Source organism: Sus scrofa, chromosome 1, assembly GCF_054392235.1.
Source record: "Sus scrofa isolate SSC_HxYL_T2T_F1_AM1 chromosome 1, Sscrofa_HxYL_maternal_Yorkshire_Landrace_v2.0, whole genome shotgun sequence".
NCBI classification, from domain to species: Eukaryota; Metazoa; Chordata; class Mammalia; order Artiodactyla; family Suidae; genus Sus; species Sus scrofa.
Window position 1 is genome coordinate 461,075 of NC_139383.1, and position 15,059 is coordinate 476,133.

The 15,059-nt window shown below is 60.1% G+C and overlaps 1 protein-coding gene across 1 annotated transcript; it reads right to left on the reverse strand.

Moving 5' to 3' along the window:
* Nucleotides 1-2,802: 2,802 nt before the first annotated feature.
* LOC146405847 (uncharacterized) lies at nt 2,803-14,293 on the reverse strand. Its single transcript, XM_084958563.1, has 4 exons — nt 14,200-14,293; nt 7,981-11,715; nt 4,878-4,950; nt 2,803-3,101 (listed from the first exon to the last, which is right to left on the reverse strand). The coding sequence occupies exons 2-4, from the start codon at nt 8,881-8,883 to the stop codon at nt 2,803-2,805; spliced, it is 1,275 nt and encodes a 424-aa protein (XP_084814689.1). The 5' UTR covers nt 8,884-11,715; nt 14,200-14,293.
* Between the last annotated feature and the right edge of the window lie 766 nt (nt 14,294-15,059).

Sequence of the window (15,059 nt, forward strand, 5' to 3'; positions counted from 1 at the left end):
CCGCAGTCCCCTTTCCACCTGCCGTCTCCCCAGTGCAGTTGGGGCCGGGAGGCAGTCTAGATGCGACACTGGGCCCTGGCGCTAGGCCGCCACCTGCTCAGGCTCCGCTACTCCACCCAGTGCCCTTCTCCACGTAGGGAGAGCCTGCTGGCCATGTGGGGCCCTCAGCCGCGGCCTGAAGAGACCCTCTGGCATCCAGGGCTCATAGTCCTGCCCTGCATCCCAGGACCAGGGGCTGGGCACACCGCAGGGGCTCCGGCTCCGAGGTCCCATAGCCCAGCCTGCAGTCCTGCCCACGCTCTGCCCACCACGCGCTTCTGCAGCACACGAACCCGCGACTCGTTCTTCCCATCTACAGAAGGGGCCCCGGGTGCTACCTGCTGGCCTGCAGCGCCCCAGCCTCAGGTTTGACCACCGGACACCGTGGAGCCATCCTGCGACCAGTCTGCTGGGTGCATCCAGGCAGGTCGCACACCAACGCTCCCCCCTCCCAAGGGCCCACCCCTCTGCACAGACGGAGCCGGAGGCGCACAGGGCCTGCGGGGGCAGTGCCCGTCCTGTCCTGTGAGGCGGGAGGCAGGAGTGGCTGCTGGGACCTGGGCCCCAGGGCCTGCAGACGGAGCTTCACCATCATGTTCCGAGGGTCTGGCCCCAGAGCAGGGGAGCGGCTCAGCCGGGGCGAGGGCGCAGGGACCCGGCGGAGCCTCCGCACACGAGGGCAGAGGGCAGAGCCTGCGTCCTGGGCCAGCACCTCCTGCTGAGAGTGGCGGGAGTGGGGAGCCAGGAGGTGCCTCCCGCACGCTGACATGGCTCATGGCTTTGTCACTCAGAAAGGCTGTGGAGTCCCGCCGCGTCCACACCTGTGTGATCTGGACGGTGGTGCTGGGCAGCCTTTTCCCCCGGCCTGCAGACATGGACCAGCTCAGGACCCGGGCGGGAGCAGTGGGGGCACTGACCGGAGTTGCAAGAACAGCCCCAAACTCAGGGCCGCCTCTCGGGGCGAGCGGAGGAGCCTCAGTTCCTGAGTACACGGTCTGGGGGCGCAGGGGCGGTGGGTCAGGCACCAGAGGATTTTTAGCAAATAAGGAAGCAGCTTCAAGGCGGGCTTGGGAGCGGCCACCTGAGGAGCAGAGGGAGGCCTCCCTGAGTGTCTTGGGCGCTTGGAAGCAGTCCTCGCCAGGCCGCGCTCTCCTCCTGGCCGAGCCCCAGTCAGGGTCCTCTTCCCTGCGAGGAGGGTCACCTGGGGCCGCACCCCACCTCTGCCACGTGGGGACGGTCAGAGGGCTGCGAGCCCCGGTGTCAGCCTCGAGGGGCATGTTCCCCTTAGGGCTGTTACCTCCTGGTGACGTGGGTCCCTGCTCGCCCCACGTGGAAGTCCCTGCGTCGCCACACGGGCTCCTGGAGGCTGCCCGCTCCGAGCCACTGCAGGCTAAAGCCTGGCGGGAGCCCCCTTGGTTTTGCAGAGGGAGGCGTTCGATTCCCTTAGCCTGTCCCTCTGCCACCAGGTCACCTTACCTGTCTGCAGGCCAGGTGCTGCTATGGCTCCAGAGAAGGGGGCGGGCGGACCGGGCAGGCCCCGGGGCTGCGGGCCTGAGAGGCCCAGTGCTCCCGCCTCTCCGGGGAGCGCACGGCCCAGCACAGTGAGCTTGACGGCCCCTGAAGGACCAGCTCCAAGGGGCAGCGCTGCTTGGCTTTTAAAGCTCAAACCAGACTTTCAAAACACATTCGGCTTCCTCCAGTGTTTGCACAGAAGCAGGCGTGCAGAGCAGGTGGGGTCGGCCAAAGTGGACTGGCTTTTCTGGGCGGGGGAGGGCCTGGGGTCTGGGAGGCGGCCACCTGGCTGGCCTCTGCTCTGGAGCAGCCCCGTCACTTGGGAAGCCTCACATCCTGTCCCCTTCCTGCCCCATAAACACATCTAGCCCTGTCGCTGGGCAGATTTGCGCCTGGGGGAGGGCCTGAGGGGGTGGTGCCTGCAGCAGTCCTGTGTCCAGCCCCGGCATTCAGGGTGTGCAGCAGCCACCCTCTGCCTGGCCTGCATGGGGTCCAAGGTCCAGCCAGCCCCCTGACCTAGTCCCTGCATCTCATGCCCCCAGCGTTGATGGGCAGTGTTCATCAGAGAAAACCGTTCTGTACCAACCAATGATGCGACGCCCCCCAGCCGGCGCTGAAGCTGCCCCGCGCTCCTCCTGGCTTTGACGCCGAACCACCGCTTCCAGATACTTTCCTGCGGCAGCAACATGGGCTGCGCGCCTGGGGGCGTGGTAGCCATGGATACGCTCTGTTCCCGCCTGTCTCGCTGCAGGAACCAGGAGAAGGTGGCTCTGACAGCACTGTTTCCGGGGCTCAGACCACCCGAAGTGCATCGCGGTGGTCCCTGCGGCAGCACCTCTCTTCCGTCTGATTTCACAGTCCACGCAGCGGTTCTCTGAGCTGCGCGGCATCTGTAACGTGACGATGATGCCATTTCCAGAGGCCGCCTTCGGGTCACCGGCTGCCGTGCGGACAAAGGACTTCTCTCCGGTGCGGAAATGAGACTTCCCTTCCCCTCGGGTCCGTGGCACGGGGAGGCCGTGCGGCCCTTGCAGCAGGGCTTGGCCCTGAGTGTGAAGAACAGCGCCCATAAAACGCTGTGCCAACACAAACACCGCACGGATTGTCAGCCCTTTGCTCGCAGGCCGAGCCTGATTACCAGACGGGCAGAAGGAAACGGCCCTGCCCACCCGGCCCTCTCCCCACGGGCCTGGTCGCCATCCACCCCAGCCACACGTCGGGACCGGGCTTGTGGCTGGTCCTGGAGCAAGGTCACTGTTTGTCAGGCAGAGAAAGACCCGGAGCGGACCCTCCCCGCTCAGGCCCATGGGCGCTTTGAGTCCAGCGTGCCCCGAAGCAGAGAAACAGGGCAGAGGGGAAGGCCAGCCAGCAGCCCGGCTGGCGGTACCCCTGCTTCCCGGGGAGAGAGCCGGCCGCAGGCTCTGCGGGCTGAAGCAGCCCGGCCTCAGTGAGCTCGGCCCCCGCAGCATCCATGGGCTGGGCTGACACAGCGGGCCCCTGCCTCTCGGTCCAGAGCTCAGTGTGCGGGAGACCCTTCCCGGCCTGCAGACCTGCGGCGGGGACGGTTCAGCCCGAAGCCGGTTAAGCAGGGCTCCCGAGCCACATGGCCTGGCCCAGATGGCCCGGCACAGGCCCGAGGTGGCAGGCGGTGTCACTGCCTCTGCCGCCCCCACCGGGCTGCTCTGTCCCCTGCCTGCAAACCCAGTTACATGCAAGACGGGGGGTTAGGGGGACTTCATTTTGGTCAAAGTAGACAAAACCCAAGAGGATCAGCCGGAGGCCAGAGTGGGAGCAGGCTGGGCACTGACCCTGGATCCCTTCCCTGGGCTCTGCCACCCTCGTGCCCTACCCCCGCCCGACCCTGCAAACCAGGCCTCGTTCCAAGGAGCACCCGTGCTCCTGCCACCAGATGGCCTCAGAAGAGCCAGGTGTCGCCAAGGCCGGAGGACACAGCTGTCCGCCTGAGCACTGGAACCTTCCAAGCCCGCACCCGCTCGAGGTTCATCGTGGAGCATTTTGGAGAAAGGGCCCTCTGGAGTGTGTGGTCTGTGTGCAGATATTCCGTGCTGGGGGCAGGGTCCTCGGCACCTCGTCCCCACCTGGCACAAGACACGTCCACACAGGGTTCCAGGAGCTGGTTCGACGCTACGGCACAGGCCAAGGCCAGCAGGCAGGGGTCACCCATGAGGAGAGGGCCACCCGTTCTGCTCCACAAAAATGTCACCCCAACTCTACCTCTCCCGTTTTCATGCACGAAGTACTAAATTCATCTACAAACTGTGTGAGTTACACTGTTTTAAAATTTACTCCCTGATGAGCTGAGTGTCTCCGAAATCAGCTGCAGCCTCCGTGAGAGAGCAGGGCGCCACCTGGGGGGACGGGCCTGCCGGCAGGGCCCCAGAGGTCGGGGATAGGCTCTCAAAGTTCCGACAGCTGACGCGCTGCGCACACAGCAGGTGCCCGGGGAATGCGGTTCCTAATCCCCGCGGGTGTCTGAGGGACTAGACAGCGACGCCCCTGGGACCGCAGAAAGGGGTCCCGAAAACTGAGCAGGGGTCCAAGTCTGGGTTCTCCCCACCCTGTGATCACCAGCCCCATCCAGAGTCAGGGTCCCTGCTGAGACCAGGCATCACGGTCCTGATTTCAGGGGGGAGGACACGCAGGTCTGAGGACACTGGCGATCCAACATCATCTGGCGACAGGAAGCACCAGGTCACGGAGGGAGCCCAGGCTCCAATCCCAGTTCCTTCGCCTGCCTGCTGAGTAAGAATGGGGCTCAGAGTCAACCACGAATGCCCCTTGGGCGGGTTGGAAAAAAGTGCGCTCTTCCATGAGCCTCAAGACACCAGCCACTACGGACCATTGTCCCCACCACTGAGTATTGTCCCCACTGCTGACCATCGTCCCCACCGCTGACCATTGTCCCTACTGACCATCGTCCCTACCGCTGACCATCGTCCTCACTGCTGACCATCGTCCTCACTGCTGACCATCGTCCCCACTGCTGACCATCGTCCCCACCACTGACCATCATCCCCACCGCTGACCATCGTCCCCACTGCTGACCATCGTCCCCACCACTGACCATCATCCCCACTGCTGACCATCGTCCCCACCGCTGACCGTTGTCCTCACCGCTGACCATCCACCTCCTGGCTCTGCGTCCGAGCCCCTCAGCAATTCCCTGGTCCCCTCAGTCATTGTCACCCCATCCCTTGAACCACACTAACACCAGCTCTCAAGAACCACCCCTCAAATAGGATTTCACCCTCTTCACCCTGTATCTTCTCCAAACTGAGTCCACAGCTGTGACCAGGGAGGCTTACCAGCTGCCCTCCTCCTCCGGCACAACATGCTCGGGGGTGGGGGGGACAGTGCCTCCCACCCATCACCCACGATCTGCCAAGAGGGGAGCATCAGTACCCCCGCCCCTGCCCCATCACCCATGCTGCACTGCGGGGGTGGGGGGGACAGTGCCTCCCACCCATCACCCACGATCTGCCAAGAGGGGAGCATCAGTACCCCCGCCCCTCCCCCATCACCCATGCTGCACTGCGGGGGGTGATCAGCACCCCGCCCCCTCCCCCATCACCCATGCTGCACTGCGGGGGGTGATCAGCACCCCGCCCCCTCCCCCATCACCCATGCTGCACTGTGGGGGGTGATCAGCACCCCGCCCCCTCCCCCATCACCCATGCTGCACTGCGGGGGAGGGGGATCAGCACCCCGCCCCTCCCCCCATCACCCATGCTGCACGGAGAGGGGAGGACATAGCAGGACCAGGGATGTTGTGGAGAAGACGGGGGCGGAGGGCGGAGTAGGGGGGGCAGCAGGAGCATCACAGTGTGTGGCTGTGGTGACTCCACCCGACCTCCCGTCCCGCAGGCCCACCTCCACCTGAACTGCCCTACGGTGCGGCCCCCTCCTCCCTAACCTCTTCCACCAGCAAGACGTGTGAACAGAAGAGCCTCTTGTGGGGACAGCTTCCTCCTCCTACAGATAAGTGACCACAGAGTCACTCACAACCACGGTCCATGGGGCTGGTAAATTGGACACTGAGGACCACTCATTGGCAACATTATTTATTAACTGTCCGGTTTGCCCAGACACAGTGAGGAAGCCTGTGGGACGGGAACTGGCGGAGCCCTGGGATTTTCCAGTCCACGTTTCCTCTTTAACCATCATTAGTAAACACTGTCAATCATCAACATGGGACACCGGGTTGTGACGCTGGCAACTGGCCGCACAAAGGTGCCTGTAACGCACACGGTTCCAGGGGTGGAGGTGGGGGGATCTGGACAAGTGGCCATGGTTTGGGACCCAGGGGAATGAGCTTAAGTCATGTTTCAGAACGTGGCCCCGATGCCACAAGCCCACCCCGACGCCGCGAGGGGCTGGCGGGGCCGCTGCACACTCCCCACCGGCCGTTGTGCAGCAGGAGTGAGTGAGGTTTCTCCCAACAAACCCACGGGAACCAGGGACCCACTGCCAGTCACTGGCACCGGGGCAGCCACCCTCCATGAACACCCTGCCTCACCTCCTGCCACTTCCTAAAAATGCATCATGAGGCTGGGTTCTTTAATTCTACCCACGATGCCTGTGCAGCGGGGCCAACAGATGCCCCCAGAGGCCCGCCCAGTGTTCTCTCCCGAATGTGGCTCACCTCCAAGTCGTTTCCAACCAGCAGGACAGGATGTGCCTTCCTGGTCGGGTCAGGGGCTCCAGCCAGCCAGCAGAGTGTCACTTGTCTGGTTACACAGCGTGAAGCCATAGCCTCTAACTTGCAGAGACCTCCGCCTCTTTGTTGGTTTTAAGGAAGAAGCCAAGATGGAGAGGCCCACAGGGCAAGGAGTTGAAGGCGGCCTCCAGCCCCAAACCGGCAAGAGTCTGAGACTCTCGAGGACCAGAATCCTGCCCGAAGCCCCATGAGCTGCCAGGAGAGGGACACAGCCTACAGGTGACCCTGTCGAGCTGTCCGCAGACCCTGGGCACTGTCCCTGTGAGGTGGCATCATGGACCTGTGGTAGAGGACCAGGTCCCGCAGGCCACTTGCTGGTCCCAGAAACCCTGACTCCTCCCTCGGGGCTCCAGCGCCACGTCCTCCCAGCCCTCAGGCACCTGTGGCATCTTCCTTAATTCCTTCAGCCAAGGAGAACAGGCACAGGTGTGACCACTCTGGGAACCAACATGCCAAGGCATGTCTCTGGAAGAGCCACATGGGCCCTGGCAGGGGACAGGACCCTATTTCTGGGGTAGGTGACGCGAGACAGGCCTGCTCCTGATGGGCCCCTGCAGCTTAGAGATCAGGTCCTCAGAGCAACTCTGACTTCAGGCAATAAAGTGCCAGAAGCAGGTTGTGTCTGTCACTGATTCTGGCTGTGGGGAGAAGCCGCCCAGGGCAGAGGCAGAGAGAGCCAGCCGATGCGTTCGGAGCACCTGCCACCCTACTCAGCTCCTGGGCCACCTGGCTGCATGCACAAGGGAGCTGTGAAAGTGCCATGGCGGTCATGGGACCAAGAAAATGACTTTCCAAAACCAGTATTTAAAAGATGCTCATTTGAACATCTGACTGTGTAAATGCCTATTGATGATAGTTGCGTTATTTTAGTCAATAAAATGAATGATGATCTGTTTCATACCTACAATTTACCTGAAATTGAGTGTAGGTTTAAGGGTAGAAGGACCTAAAATGAGCTGCATTCCCTTCAGGAGAGCTGTCCTGGAGCAGAGGTGTGCATGTGTATGCGTGTGAGAGTTTGCACGTATGTGCATGAAGGCAGGGAGAAGTCAAGGCCGGGGGAGGGGGGTGGCAGTCTGGGGACTGGTATTCGTGGCCTGCGTGCTTCTGCCGGGAGAGGCTCGTGCAGACTCAGATGGCACTAAAAGTAACCTATTAGCAGGAACCGTCAGTGTCTGGAGGGCAGTGACAGCAAAGCGTGAGTGACCTGTCGTCTCTCACCAAATTCCTGGCGACAGCCACCGCAGGCTGCAAGGAGCGGGACCCTGATTTGGGGAGCCAGGCAGGGTAGCAGGTCTCTCAGGCTGGACTCAGGTCTCAGGTCCTCGGTTGGACAGATGAGACAGAGAGGGTGCCCCTGCTGACTGTGCCAGCTTGGTGACTGCAGGAAATGCCCTATGCAGATGCCACAGGGGCAAGGCACGCTCCCCCAGCACTGCACACTGGGAAAGTAGAGACAAGACGCATATACATCTCCTCCACTGCACGAGGTGCTTCCACCGGGGCCTGGGCAGCTAGAGAGCCTGGTGGTGGCTCCTGGCACTGGATTTGGGCTGCAGAACCAGCAGCTGAGATCCAGGTGTTGGAATCAGAGAGCTCTGGGTGTGCCTCCCCGCTCTGTTACAGGGTGGCCTTTCTCATATGTAATATCAAGTTCTACTTCATGGAATGTGTTCCCCTGGGAACCTAACATAAATGCTCAAGACGTTGATGGTGGTGGTGGTGATGGTGGTGGTGGTGGTGGTGGTGGTGATGGTGGTGGTGGTGGTGGTGGTGATGGTGGTGGTGGTGGCAGTAATGGTGGTGGTGGTGGTACTGGTGGTGGTGGTGATTATGGTGGTGATGGTGGTGGTGGTGGTGGCAGTGGTGATGGTGGTGATTGTGGTGGTGGTGGTGGTGGTGGTGGTGATGGTGGTGGTGATGGTGGTTGTGGGTGTGGTGGTGGTGGTGATGGTGGTGGTGATGGTGGTGGTGGTGGTGGTGGTGGTGGTGGTGATGGTGGTGGTGATGGTGGTTGTGGGTGTGGTGGTGGTGGTGATGGTGGTGGTGGTGGTGGTGGTGGTGATGGTGGTGGTGATGGTGGTTGTGGGTGTGGTGGTGGTGGTGATGGTGGTGGTGGTGGTGGTGGTGGTGGTGGTGATGGTGGTGGTGATGGTGGTTGTGGGTGTGGTGGTGGTGGTGGTGGTGGTGGTGGTGGTGATGGTGGTGGTGGTGGTGGTGGCAGTAATGGTGGCGGTGGTGGTGGTGGCGGCGGTGGCGGTGGCGGTGGCGGTGGTGGTGGTGGTGGTGGTGGTGGTCGTGGTGATGCTGGCAGTAATGATGGTGGTGGTGGTGGTGGTGGTCGTGGTGGTGGCGGTGGCGATGGTGGTGGTGGTGGTGGTGGTGGCAGTAATGGTGGCGGTGGTGGTGGTGGCGGTGGCGGCGGTGGCGGTGGCGGTGGCGGTGGTGGTGGTGGTGGTGGTCGTGGTGATGCTGGCAGTAATGATGGTGGTGATGGTGGTGGTGGTGGTGGTGGTGGTGGTGGTGGTGGTGATGTTCTCTCCAGTCCCTCCGTGAGGTGCAGCATCACGGGTGGCAGGCCCGCACCCTCCCATGGTGTGGCCATCCCTCCGGTGCCCATGCGTGCCAGTCCCCAGTAGAGCTGTGCTCAACAAGAGGCATGTGTGCTTGTTTGTCCCCAGACAAGTCTGTACCTGTTGTAACTACATAAGCTAGTCATTACGTGTCGGACACTTAGGAGGCGTTAAATATTTTCTTAATTAACAAACTACACAAAACATTGCTAGATGAGTATAAAAAGGAAAAAAGAATGGTTTCTGTGGAAGCTAACAGGAATGTTTTTGAATAACCTTTCAAAAGAAATCGTGCAAAACGAACTGTCCAATCAGGTGTGGACCAGGCGCGTGAGCGGGCTCTCAGCTCTGGCTGTTCCCGGGGCCCAAGCCCTCTGTCCACCTGAGAGCGCGAGGCTGGGTCCCGGCCAAGCCACGGCTGCAGGGCTGTGCAGGAGAAGCCAAGGACGAAGGCTGACCCTCCCTGAAAAATCTGAAAATCAGCATTTTGCTTCCAGAGAAATTAAAACGTTACATGACGTGTCTCAAAGTTTCCGTAGAGCTTAAACTGACTCTTCCAACTAACGGTACAACCAAAGCCCCTCATTCTGGATAAACGACAGCCCCAGCCCCAGCCCCACCCCAGTGAACCAGCTGTCAAACCTGAGCCAAAAAGTGGCTGCAGCAGGTGGTGGGGACACTGCCGGGGCTGCTCCTGGGGCACTGCAGGCCCAGGCCTGTGACAGGGCCACCTGAGCAGAACCACCAGGGCCGATCATTTCCTGACCCCTGACCCCTGACCCCTGACCCTTGCAGGGAGGACGGCCATGTCCTGGGAGCACAATGAGGCCGCGTGTCAGCGGCTCTTCCTTTTTGCTGAGTCTTTGGAAAGTGCCTTCTTCCTCCTTCCCAGGCACCGTCCTGGGAACGGGCCCCTCTGGAGGGAGCTGCAGCCTGGCCAGTGACCCTTAGTAACAGATTAAACAAATGCGGAAACCCTAGCTGTAAAGTAAACTTCCTGGGCCCGGTCCCAGCCTCCCCCGCCTCCCCACCACCTCTCGCTGCATCATGGTCCTGTGGGCCTGCGTACCCAGTGCCAGGAGGGCCTGCCCGCCGCCTGGCTGCTGCTCTGTGTGGCAGTGGGGCCCCCTCCCTCGGACCTGCCGCCCCACCACCCGAGTGGGGTGCTTGCTCTTGGGCCTGAGTCCTCCGAGCCTTGCTCCCCGTCTGCACATGGGGCTGTGAGCTCCTTCCCGCAGGGCCACTGTCCTAGAAGACGCCTGGACCCTGGACACCAGCCTGCGCGGGTGGGCGTGGCTCCCTCAGGCTGCAGCCCTGACGCACCGGCCACCCCGACGGCTGTCATGGGCGACCTGGAAACCACGAAGGCAGCGGCATCGTCTGTGAAAACCGCCATGAGCCTCCTCCACTGTGCCCAGCTCACCAGATGCCCGGCTGCACGCTCCGTACAAATTTCCAAGCTCAGTTCTCATGCCAGGCCTCAGAGGGACACTTACTTAGCTTGTCACCGCATAACCGAGACAGGGTGACAGCCTTGGGATTTGAATCCCGCTTGAGCTTTAGGTTAGGCTGGTTCCACAACCATCACCGGCTGAGAGAGGAGCAAGGTGGACACGTTTTGTTTTGTGTCAGTTGAGGCACGACTGACGTAAACGTAGTGTTTGCAGCGAAATGCTCAACGCTCCTTAGCTGTGAAAGGCTCATCACAGGACGTCGACCTAACAGGACGACCCATTGTCAAGCGCTAAGCGCGATGAATTGCCCTCAAACTGTCCCCACCCTCCCCAGCCACAGCAGCTGCGCAGCCAGACCCGCGGGAACCGCAGTCCGTGGGGCGCGTCCCACGGCCCTGGGTGGCAGCCTGTCCAGGCAGGAGGGACGTCAGGCCCCCTCCCCAGGAGAGGGAGTTTTCCTCGGGGCCGTAATTTAGACATTGCAGCCCAAAGTTCGAGCTGGGGGCTGCGGCCCATGAAACGAGAAGCTCTCCTCTGAGAGAGCTCACCCGCAGCATATGGAGGTTCCCAGGCTAGGGGTCTAATCAGAGCTGTAGCTGCCGGTCTACACCACAGCCACAGCAACGCAGGATCACACAGCTCACGGCAATGCCAGATCCTTAACCCACGGAGCGAGGCCAGGGATCAAACCCACAACTTCATGGTTCCTAGTCGGATTCGTTAGCCTCTGAGCCACAACGGGAACTCCTGAGATGATTCCATTTTTAACCAAACATGACGACCTCAGTGTCCAAACACATTCTGTCTTAAAATATTGGACGGAGCTCCCACACCCAAATCATGCAAAAGTCAGTGGATTCAGAGACACTAGGACACAACAGCAAACCTTTGCATACAGTGTTTGCTCTCGTGGTTTGTGCGTATGAGCCTCCCAGTGGTGTGCGGAGGGTTCAGTGTCCATCTGCCCATGTCCCTTTCTAGCTGGGGCAATGGTTTCGATGACAGCTATCAAGCTGGTAGCAAACCCTAGAAGGGTGTAGGGGAAACTCTAGAAATTGTATTCGACTTGTGCCAGGTCATTGCAAGGGGATCGTTTCAGGTGTCCCCACTTACTGGGACATTCTTGTTTGACTTTACAGCAAAATCGTCCTGTTCTGGATCTATACAAATAAAAATATCAATGACTTTAAAATATTTTGTTGGCATTGTTTTCATCTTGGTTGTTGGGGAATTCCAACGATTAAAAAAAAAAAAAGTTTACCATTTGTTCAGTGTTTAATTAACAAAACAAAACTTTCAGTTTTAAAATTCCAAGTTCGTTCTCTTCTTAAACCAGGAAAGGACGCAATTCAGTTCAAACCAAGGAATACTGAGTTTGCCCTGTCTTCCGACACCACGGCTGTGGGATGAAGAGGACAGAAAGGAGGCCTTAAGATGCTGAGCCTAGAACTTCATAGGAGGCTAGAAATCGGAGACACACTCAAAGACATCCCACACGTGGCACGTCCTGACCGGCCTGGAGGAGCAGCCAGGCGAGGTCTGCGAAGGAGACTCAGCAGCCGCTTCTGTGCCCAGGCCCTTCCTGGGCTTCCAAAGGCAGAATCAGAACCAGTGCTGGGGAAAATCAGGAGAATTTTAGAAGCACAGAAGTCTGCGTATTCCCCGAACACCTACACGCGCAAACGTATTCCACCGCCACGAGGCCCAAGGTGCCGAACCCGAGAAACAAAGCGAAGCATCTCTCGGGGGTTGGCCTCCTAGACGGGTGGACGTGTCTGACTGCCAAGACATTTACTTGCAGAACACAGACATCCACGCACATGCACTCACGCCTCACCGGCCACCCCGGCACCCTCCGGGCCCCTGATCTTCACACACACACACACACCCTGTGTTTCTCAGAGTCACCCCCGCTGTCCTGCAGCCCCCGGCCTGCAAGACGTCCTCTCCGACCCCTGCAGCGTGCAGCCAACACGTCAGCAGCGTGCCGCGTGGCCGTGACCGTGCCCTCCCTCCAGCCACCACCCAGGACAGAGGCTGGGACTTCCATGTGAGGCCACCTGCCTGTCTCAGCACCTGTTTCAGGTAAAAGCCCTGCGCAGGCGCCTGAGTATCAGGGCTGTCGCTCTGCCACTTACCGGCCAAGCGACAGGGAGACTTTGACCATCAAGGGTCAGACTCGACCCCAGAATCTTCAGGAATCCTCCCTCCGCCTGGCTGGGTAGACTCTCGCCTCTGGGCTGAAAGTTTAGTCACTTGCCACACAGAGGCCGCACCCAAACTGGCTTCCCTCCACTGTCCCTCTCTCTAGGGTGATGGAGCCTCACACGGGTGTCCGCCTCAGGCACCGAGAGGCTAAGACGCCAGCGCCAAGTTACCTGATCAAGTGTCTGCTGATTAGCTCGCCTGGCACAGAGCACCTGCTCCGTAGAACCTGCTCGTCCAGGCCTCTGTTGAATTCCCCCTGCCCTTACAAGCCCATCCTGCCCGGAACGCGGGGCGGCCTGAGAAGCCAGGAGTCCACGTGGGGACACAGTACATGCACTGCCGGCCCCCCATCCTCTCCGGTCCCTGGGCCAGGCCATCCCCCGGGCCTGCGCAGAGGTCGGAACACAAAATTTTGCTCCCGGGCGAGCAGGCACACACAGCTCCACCTTCTCGCTCCAGAGTGGGTTTTTCTGGTTTTCCCCTTTGATCTCATCTCAGGAACTGCCCAGTGTCTTCACCAGCGAGCTGGATTTAGAGGTTAAAGTAACACAGAGCAGGAGTTCCCATTGCGGCTCAGCAGAAACGAATCTGACCAGCATCCGTGAGGACGCAGGTTCAATCCCTGGCCCAGCTAAGTGGGTTAAGGATCCAGCGTTCCTGTGAGCTGTGGTGTAGGTGGCAGACACAGCGTGGATCTGGATCCCGCGTTGCTCTGCTGTGGTGTAGGTCAGCAGCGGCAGCTCAGCAGCTCCCGTTTGACCCCCAGCCTGGGAACTTCCGTATGCCACAGGTGTGGCCCTAAAAAGACAAAAGACAAAAAAAAGAAAAAAAGAAAAAAAGACACGGGGCTCGGGCCGTGTGAAGGGAGGGAGGCTATGACCCCTCTGACGACCTGCCGTGCACCGTGCCCCCGGCGGGTGGCCCGGCTGCCTCCTCGCACTGCTGTACCTGCCTCAGGAGACAAGGTTTGAGTCCCTTTTTTTATTTGGGTGTGGAATGGTTTCTTTTCTGTTCCTTCTGAAGAGGAGTAACAAGGGGCTAAGAGTCGGTTCCTATGATAATTGCCAGCCGTCCACTCCTGAGCTTTAGCAATGATCACGAGCCAGGAGGGTCGCGGCACTTCCTGCAGCGCCCCGGCCTGGTTCCGACGGCAACCCCGCGCTCAGATTTGCCCTGCCTGCCGGGGCTGCTCTGTTTGAGGCAGAGGCTTTATCTCCACCTCACAGGGACTGACCTGTCTGACTCCTGCTGGAACAAAGCACGGCTACTTTCCGAGCTCAGCACAAATCCCCACACATAAGGCAAGGAGGGGAAACGTGGCCGTGCCGGGACTTCATGACGGTCTGGACCGCGCGGGTCCACGTAGGCAGCGCCGGGCTGACCAGTAGCCCGTGGTGTGAACGCACATCTGAAGATGCTGACACCACGGCTGGCAGCTCGCCCTTGGGCCTCACTTCGGAGACAGGGTTTAGTTGCGATCAACAACATTTGACAGCGAGAGGAAAAAAAGCGGAGAGGCCGAGAGAGAAGGAAGGTAGGACCTCTAGCTGATTCCAGAATATCCACTTTCCACACCGTCCGCAGTCCTAGGTGGGTGAGCTCAGACCAAAGATTTTTCGTTAATTAAATGAAAAGCTGTCTGTTTTTGTGGCTACAACACCGGATATTCACTTACAAGGGTTCCGCCCGCTCCAGCTCCATCCCTCATTAGCTGTGCCTCCTTGGACCTCTCGTTAATCCGGAATCCATTCGCCGTCTACACTGTGTGTAAACCCTAGATGCGCCTCATCCGCTTATAACCGGCCGCTGGGGGCCCAACTGGAATCACGCCTGGGTGAGCAGCCCTCCCAGATGTGTTCACTTGGGAAAACTGACCCCCGACGTCCTGCGCGCCGCTGACCACAGGGTCGGCCAGTGACGGTGGGCTTGGAAACAAGCACGAAGCAGTGACACCTCCCGCAGGTTAAGCTCACCCCTCGCTGCACTGAGCCGTCGGAAGTAGAGTGGGAAAGCCAGTTCTCATCCGGATTAAATGACCCTCACCTTTGTTGGTGTCCAGAGGTGGTTTCAATGCTAAGAAGTTCATAAGAGAGAGAAATGGGATTTTAAAACTTACAACACCCAGGAAGCCCCTGTCAACTATGGCAGCAGCTTCCCTCCTTACCAAGGACCGTTCTTGCTACTGGTCTGGACGGCGGAGAAAGGCCCGGATGCAAAGCTGCCCCGGGAATTGCTGAAGGGCAGGAAAGACACCCTCCACCCAAAGGCAGGCTTTCCCAGGGTTCGAGAGGACCGGAAACCCCCACCCGCTGCCCCCTGGGCCAGCTGGCTCTGGGAGCGTCACCCACAGGAAGCGTGGACATGGGCTGGTCCCGTCACACGTTTGCTCTGAAATGACTCAGGATAAATGTCCTGACACGTTTCAGTCTCATCCCCACTGACCGCAAGCCATGCTGACTCGCTGGCACGCCTGCCAGTCCCAAAGCTGGGCCTTCTGCTGCCCATCCCCCAGCTGGTCCCTCCCGCCACAAGGCA

Bases quoted from the DNA above. Each gene is read 5' to 3' on its own strand.
- LOC146405847 (XM_084958563.1), bottom strand. From the start codon at position 8,883: ATGGGAGGGTGCGGGCCTGCCACCCGTGATGCTGCACCTCACGGAGGG. The intron at 4,951-7,980 runs GTTAGGTTCCCA...CCCTCTTGGCAG, and splicing joins TCAACGTCTTGAGCATTTAT to ATCGTGGGTGATGGGTGGGA. The intron at 3,102-4,877 runs GTAAGCCTCCCT...TCCCCGCCGCAG, and splicing joins CCGGAGGAGGAGGGCAGCTG to GTCTGCAGGCCGGGAAGGGT.